We start from the raw sequence: 8192 nt of genomic DNA, 5'->3' as shown, positions 1-8192 counted from the left end.
GCATAGCTTGCATATTACCTCTACTAGTTTGAATGATCGCTCGAATTATCCTATGACTCTGAGGTGAGCTGAGCCTCGCTAGCTTATTAGCTCTACTAGTTTGAATGAGTAGCTCGCCCGAATTTTCCGATGAGTAGTTCTATAGGGCAATGAGTGTGGTGCTGCGTTTATTTTGTCAGCCGGCCGTTGAGCCCCCCGCCCGCTCCGACCACCGAAGCTCGATGCCGCCGTAGCCCACCCACCGGATACGCTAGGTTGGGGTAAAAGACACCGACGCCCTACTCCAAACTACCGGCAAACAACCATAAACCTAGATCTAGAACTCGAACCTACTCGGACGCCTCCCCTCCGCCATCTCCGGCCAGCAAAGCCGGCGGAGAAACCTTGGGTTCGGCCCGCTTTCTCTTGATCAACGCTCAAACCAGGGGAAGAGGAAGGGGAGGAGGAGAGGAGGAAAGGGCATTTTGTCCGGTGGATCGACGAGTTGCATTGACGTTCTAAGTAGATCGAAAGGTCGAAACGCCACGATGTAACTATTGAGCTGTGCGTGTTCCGTGGCGGACATGCACGCGCATTTGATCGGTCCTTGCTCGAACGCATCGAACTCAAGCAGAGTCGTGAAATGCCAAGCCAAAATTGTGGTAGCGACTAGAGATCGAAGAGATCAACGTCCAGGCGTATAGTACATTTAGTACACTGTACTGTCGACCGAGAGAGACAGATCGAGCGGCTCACAGCCTGACGAAAAAGACGGCGAGCTCCGGGCAGTCGCCGCCTTGCGGCCCGAGCATGTACAGCGACTCCGAGTCTCGGGACCCAATGACGTGCTCGAAGCACCCCCGCATGTACGCCATCTCCCCGTCCGGCGCGTCCGCGCCTGCCCTCCCGGGGAGCACGCCGCCGCCCATGGACACCGCCCACAGCGTCTCCAGCACCGACACGTCGGCGTCCGTCGGCTCCCTCCGCACCGCGTAGCCCACCCTCTTGCCGTTGCAGAACATGGTCCAGATCGGCTCCTCCAGCAGCCACCCCTCGTCGTCGTGCCCCCCAGCGCTACCGCCGTCTTCGCCGGCGCCACTGCCGTGCTCTTCCACGACGTGCTTCTTCTCGCACTCCAGCACGATGCGCGCGCCCGCGGTGGTGCCGATCTCCCGGAGTAGCACGTGCGTCTGCAGCGCGAGCTCCACCACCAGCGCGGGGCGGCACCGTGGGTTCTCCTGCAGCGCCAGCGCCACGCGGCCGTCGCGGTAGCCGAAGAGTGTGCCGGTCATGCGCCTGTGCGATGACGACGTCCCTGCGGCGCCGCCCGTCGGCGAGATTAGGTGCGAAAGGAAAGAGTCGGACGACGAGAGCCGCGCTGGCGATGTCGTCGCCGCCGGTGTACCGGCTGCCGGCTGCGGCTGAAGGAGTCGCCCGCACCGCGGCGCCGTCACCACCGGGAGCGATCGGCACATGCTCTGGAACATCCGCACGGGCTTGGACCGCCGTGATGGCCTCTTCCGCTTCGGTGGCTCCTCTAGCGCGTGGCCCCGCGCCGCGGCGGGCGTAGGGGATGGAGCGGACGGGGATGGGGACGAGGACGGGGAAGAAGACGGGGACGGAGACGGAGACGGGGAGGCGAACTGTAGGTAGCAGTCCACGGACGACATGGAAGATGCTTGCCGCGTCCTGCTGTGGTCGCGGTTGGGCGCCGCGGCGTCGGCCATGGTCTTTGGATCGAGGGAAACGAGAGCTACCGGCGGTGCAGCGGCGGCCGGCGCTGCTCGCTCCCTCTCTCCCACCGCCGCCAATGTGTGTACAACGTCTGGCTCACGGTGTCCATTGGAGGAGGCCGGGGTGAGGTCTTTGATGGCGCCATTTTCCGTTCGAGCTGCCGGATCTGGAGGCGTCGTTCGCGCGGTTCGTCGCCACTGGCGCGCAACCATTAATTCTGGTTGCGGATTCTGCGGCAGAGAAGCCCTCAGGCTATTCTATGCTGGGCTTTCGATCGGGGGAGAATGACAAGCCCAAAATAGGGCCCTGGGCGTGTAGCCCATCATTCATATTACCACGATCAGCCTAGTCCATGTGGGAATCAGTTAGGTTTCTTTTTTTGACGATTAGTTTTTTTTATGAAGCAAAAAAAGTTGTTTTTTTGCTAAAAAAAAATGGGAATCAGTTTCCTGTAGTTCTCAAAAAGAAAACACAGGGAGGTGCCAGCCCCAATTTCATTAATCATTCAGCTCAAGTACAGTAAACCGAGTGTAGTATATAGCATATGAAATTTGTAGATGAAACGAAATGTAGATAGGAGAACGGCTATTTCTATGAGCCATAACATTTTCTTTGATAGCTTAATGTGCGTAGTCATGTGCTACTTCATTGAGGTTTCTCTTGACATGGTAGATTGCGGCCTCTAGTGGAGCACAAGGTGAAAGAAGGAGGAAAGAGTATCCCTTACTTGCCATGGCACCTGGTGGACGATAATGGACTTAGTTGCTGAAGGTGCTACAACTGACAAGTTGTGTGTGAGAAATGTTGATTGCTGTAACGGTAGTTCTTGTGCCACCATTGCTGCTAGAAGAAGAGCCGTTACTTCAGCTTGAAGATGGGTAAGCGTCCGATCTATCATAGCTTGTATTATTACATCACATGTGGACTGATCAATTTGAATCTGAAGAAACAGACCAACGAAAGTTGCATGTGACTAATGACATGTCGTACCTTCTTCGATTTCCATGTAGCATGTGAGAAAAGTATGTTGCCTGCAATGAGAATATCCATTTTGATTGTTGCTCCTTGTAGTGGAAGGAGATTGCGCATCGAGCTGTCTTGGTGTCTTGTGCTTTCCTTGTTTGTATTGGCTTGAACTTGTATCAATAAGATACAACGAGGATCTTGTATTTTCATGCTTCGCTGAATTGCTCTTACCACCTATAACACCTGGTGACAAGACCCAGATTTTCTAAAAAAATAATTTTTCATTCCTTGAGTAAGAGAAGTACAATTGTTAGATATTTTTCAACGAGGCATTGTTAGAATATTTGATATGTAGTTATCTTGGATTGAAGAGAAAACATATTTGATGAGTTCTAATCTAGCAATGTGGGAAACTTTGTCCCTTTTTCTAGTGATAATTTTAGATCTAAATTTGCAAACACAAAGTTTTAAGCAGTTGTTATGGCCTTCCCAGGAATCATGAGAGGATGCCCAAGCTGGATGTAGTTATTGTCTATCCTAGGAGCACAAATATTTGCTTGATAGATTATATGGTGATGTGCGCAATGAATATAACAACATATTTTGACTAGCTAGTTCGGAATCTATCATGACCAAAACAAAAAAATAAACAATGAAGAATGGTGTTCATCTGAATTGCTTGTTGTACTATAGCATGGCCACAGATAAGAAGATCATATGCAAAAATAAGAGAGTGGATCGTGGAAATTTGGTCCTAAAACTAAATCTGCAAGAGAGTTAGCCGCCATATAACTTCTTGAAGAGAAATGAAGAGTTCATTAATTGTAACAACAAATAGATAACGAGGCAATTGGCATCCTTGTCCAGTACTTCTCACGCCTTAGAATCTCGCAAACGACTAGCCATTAATTACGATAGGAAAGGTGTTGGCGAGAAAACAAATGCATGGATTATGTAATGAGTGTGCATTCCTTTTGCCCGAAAGAGCTGTAACTATAAAGTTCCACTCTAAACAATCAAAAGCTTTTGCAAGATCTATTTTAAGCATGCAAGCTTGATTCCTCCAGGAGCTAAGGGAAAAGGACTGACTAAGCTCCTACACGATAATCATAATGTAGCTAATGCGTCTACCCTCTATTAATGTTTGTGGAGAAGGATGAATATAGCCTGGCAAATGAGGTTTGAGTTTGTTCACTCGGCATTTCGCAATAATTTTGTAGATGGCATTGCACAGACTAATGGACCTACTATCTGTAGGAAATAGAGGAACACGTTTCTTTGGAATCAACGCAATATGAGTATCGTTTACATGGGCTGCCTTATACTTATTATCTGATTGGAATAAATTTCTTACCAGACACACACCATATTTTCCAATCCACATGTCCATGTTGCAATAAAAAATTCCATTTTCAAACCATCCGGTCCAGTGATACATTTCACTTTATGTGAGTAAATGTCTCCCAAATCTCTTGGTTATCTGGAATTGAGTAGGTGTAGTCTTGACTGTTTTGCAAAGGATGAGTTAGAATAAATGGTCTGCCATTTTAGCAATTGGAGAGGCAAAAATGGATCTAAAATAGTTGATAAAAGTGTTGTTGATCTCATGTGGCATGAATTGCAAAATATGATTTTCATCTTTGATGGAAACTATAGTATTCTTTCTCCTCCATTTGACAATTGCCTGGTGGAAGAAAGAGGTATTTCTATCTCCATCCTTGTCCTATTGTTTCTTTGTCTATCTTCGTATATGAGTCACTTAGTTTCATCATAGTTTTTTTATACCTCGTGCTAGTGTTGCTTCAAGTGTATGGTCCTGTTATTGCCACATGGTTTCATTTGAATTTGCTTGAGTTGCTCTTCTAAGTTGTTTAGATTCTGTTTCAAAGGTTTTTTATTTTATTTTTGCACCACATCTCTAGGGACCCTGTAAGATGGTTAGTTTTTGCCGAGGAAGGTTCAATACTACATGAAGGCTTAATGGCTCCTTACATTCTGCCAAGAAGATTTCACATGGGATTGAAAATCATGTTATTTCCAAATTTCAAATTTGAATGTGTTAAACTTTTCGAGCATTCTCATTAGTAGATAGCAAAATAGGTGAATGATCACTATGGGTGTGAATAAGCGGCATGTTATAAACATTTGCTACAGGATATGAACGAAATATACCCTAGAGGTAGCAATAACTGCTATTACATATTCCAGGTTCTTAATTAAAACACTATTATTTGTGATTTTATCAACTAGATCATCCTTGCAAAGGCGAACCAATTTTTACCACCAAGGCCCCACCAAGGCCCTTTCCCATAGCTTGGCAGTTTCAACCCATGGCTTTAATGGCTCCTTACATTCTAGCGTAGCTGCCTCATCATCCACCATTTCCATGCTCTCTCCCTCAACAGGGCCACTGCATTGGCATTGTAATATGTATAACGAACTTTGAACGTCAACCTAGCATCTAGCTCCATTGAAGACTTGAGCAAGAAGGAGTAGAGCCCCAAAAACATACATTCTCTCTCGGCTAACAGGTCTAATACATCTCAGTTCACGGGCCGGAGCAATGCGAACTAATAAAACCAATTTGAAGGTTGGTAGTGGTAACCTTTAGCTTTAGAAATCCCTAGATATTCCATGGACAGTGACAAGGCTACTCCATGCAGTAGTGCACACCCACGGATCAAGGCACATAGCTTCGTCTGCGACTAGTGGTCCTTCTCTTGGCCCATCTCCAAGGGATCCGGCTACTACTGCAGGACACCAAACAGTTGTGTGGTCTTCATCATCTGTGTTGAGGCGATCTGGAACATAGTTCGATGATACAGGGTTTTCCATCGGTGATTGATCAGGCTAGTGGCTCCCCGGAAAGTATTTGTAACGCCCCTACCCTTGTAGATTCATGGGACCATTGTTAGTTCTATGCGAAAGATTTCATTGTTGAGTGCGGTTGCTTGAATCAAATGCGGGGGAGGCGGTATTTGGTCAGGGTTTGAAGCATGAAGATGACATGGTAAATTGCGTATGGATTTTGGTTTTTATTCTATAAGAACATGAAGATCGGATCTAGAACTAGAAGATTAGAAGGTTTACAAAGGGATTTTTCACAATTCTCGGGGAAGAGATTAGAGGAGGGAGGAGGTGGGGGCGTTTCTTCATATGGCACACGGGCAAGCTCTATCCACGTGGAGCTGGATTTTGTATCTTTTCCTCTAGCTTCAGTTGTGGCCGAGGAGGGAAGAGAGGAGATACATCAAAGGCAGAAGCAAATGAAGAAGACGACGAAAGCACAAAACTCCAGGTTTTATCGCAATTGTGTGCTTCACTCTCACTACGACCGAGGAGAATGTTAGAACATGTGTGAAAGGACACGGATGTCGCCTAGAGGGGGGGTGAATAGGCGATTTAAAACTTTTACGAGATGGGCTTAACAAATGCGGAATAAAACTAGCGTTTACTTTGTCAAGCCCAAAGCCTATATACTATGGTTCACCTATGTGCACCAACAACTTATTCTAAGAAAGAGTTCACCTATGTGCACCAACAACTTATGCTAAGCAATACAAGCAAGTATGTGATAGCAAGATATATATAACTTCAAGCACGATGGCTATCACAAGGTAAAGTGCGTAAGTAAAGAGCTCGGGCATAGAGATAACCGAGGCACGCGGGAGACGATGATTTATCCCGGAGTTCACACTCTTGCGAGTGCTAATCTCCGGTGGAGAGGTGCGGTTGCTTAGTGCTCCCGAACGCCACAAGAGGCTCACCTTGAGGTGTGGTTGCTCGATGCACACCAACGCCACAAAGGCCTCACCCCAAGATGCGGTACTCACACCACACACCGAACGCCACGAAGGCGCCTCACCTAAATCTCCGGTGACCCTCGCCACAAAGGCCTAGGTCACGGTTCCACTAAGGGATTTCCTTCGAGGCGGAAACCGGGCCTTACACAAAGGTTGGGGCACACATCCACAACTTAATTGGAGGCTCCCAACAAATCACCACAAAGGTCTAGAATCCGTCTAGGGTTCCAAGAACCCAAGAGTAATAACCTTCTTGCTTTCACCACCACGAATCACCGTGGAGAACTCAAACCGATGCACCAAATGCAATGGCAAGAACACCACAAAGATGCTCAAATCCTTCTCTCTCAAATTCCAACAAAGCTACAAAAGCTATTGGGGGGATAAGAGAGGAAGAACAAAGAGGAGAACACAAAATCCTCCAAGATCAAGATCTAGTGGGTTCCCCTCACAAAGAGAGGGATTTGATTGGCGAAGATGTAGATCTAGATCTCCTCTCTCTTTTCCCTCAAGAATATGCAAGAATCATGGGAGGAATCAAGAACTAGGGCAAGCTTTGAAGGACAACAATGGAGGGGAGAGAGAGAGAGTGAACCAACCAGCCCAAAGAGGAAGAAGGGGGTCTTATATACCCCCTCCCAACGAAATATGACCGTTTGGGACCTCCCAGGCCGGAAAATCCGCCCCCGGGCCGGATGATCCGCCCCCGAAAATCGACCCTGGCTCGGGCCAGATATTTGGCCGGATATTGTCCATGTTTTGGCATTCGGGCCGGATTATCCGCCCCCCCCAGAAAACTGCAGAAACACCAAAACTAAAACGGGCATAACTTTAGCATCCGGACTCCGATTTTGATGATCTTGGGCTTGTTTTAAAGCTAGGAACAAGCTCTACAAGATCATGCAGGAAACCATCATAGTCCAACAAGGGAGGATAGAAACAAATGATGAAAGGTTTGACCTATCTAAAAAAGACATACCGGTTAAACCTCCAATCTTGAAAATGCAACAAGTTGCCCATGCAAAAAACCATTCTCAATGAACTAGAGCTTGTCATGAGAATAAGCATGATACGCGTAGATGCACACGTCCGTTGGGAACCCCAAGTGGAAGGTATGATGCGTATAGAAGCAAGTTTCCCTCAGTATGAAACCAAGGTTTAATCGAACCAGAGAGGGAGCCAAGAAGCACGTTGAAGGTTGATGGTGGCGAAATGTGATGCGGCGCAACAACGAGGATTCCGGCGCCAACCTGGAACCCGCACAACACAATCCAAGTACTTTGCCCCAACGAAACAGATGAGGTTGTCAATCTTACCGGCTTGTCGTAACAAAGGATTAACCGTATTGTGTGGAAGATGATTGTTTGCAAGAAAACAGTAAAACAAGTATTGCAATGAGATTGTATGCGATGTAAAGAATAGGACCGGGGTCCACAGCTTCACTAGAGGTGTCTCTCCCATAAGATAAAAGCATGTTGGGTGAACAAATTACGAGTCGGGCAATTGACAAATAGAGAAGGGCATAACAATGCATATACATGATATGATAAATATAGTGAGATTTAATCCGGGCATTACGACAAAGTACATAGACCGCCATCCAACTGAATCTATGCCTAAAAAGTCCACCTTCGAGGTTATCATCCGAACCCCATTCGGTATTAAGTTGCAAAGCAACGAGACAATTGCATTAAGTATGGTGCGTAATGT

General features: G+C 47.0%; 1 protein-coding gene across 1 annotated transcript; it reads right to left on the bottom strand.

Moving 5' to 3' along the window:
* Nucleotides 1-731: 731 nt before the first annotated feature.
* LOC124676617 (protein MIZU-KUSSEI 1-like) lies at nt 732-1706 on the bottom strand. Its single transcript, XM_047212654.1, has one exon. It carries the CDS (start codon nt 1704-1706, stop codon nt 732-734), a length of 975 nt encoding a protein of 324 aa, XP_047068610.1.
* Nucleotides 1707-8192: the final 6486 nt, after the last annotated feature.

Source organism: Lolium rigidum, chromosome 7 (genome assembly GCF_022539505.1).
Source record: "Lolium rigidum isolate FL_2022 chromosome 7, APGP_CSIRO_Lrig_0.1, whole genome shotgun sequence".
Lineage (NCBI taxonomy): Eukaryota > Viridiplantae > Streptophyta > Magnoliopsida > Poales > Poaceae > Lolium > Lolium rigidum.
This window is presented reverse-complemented; position numbering and strand designations above follow the sequence as displayed.

Coding starts and splice junctions, on each gene's coding strand:
- LOC124676617 (XM_047212654.1), bottom strand. CDS start 1,706: ATGGCCGACGCCGCGGCGCCCAACCGCGACCACAGCAGGACGCGGCAA.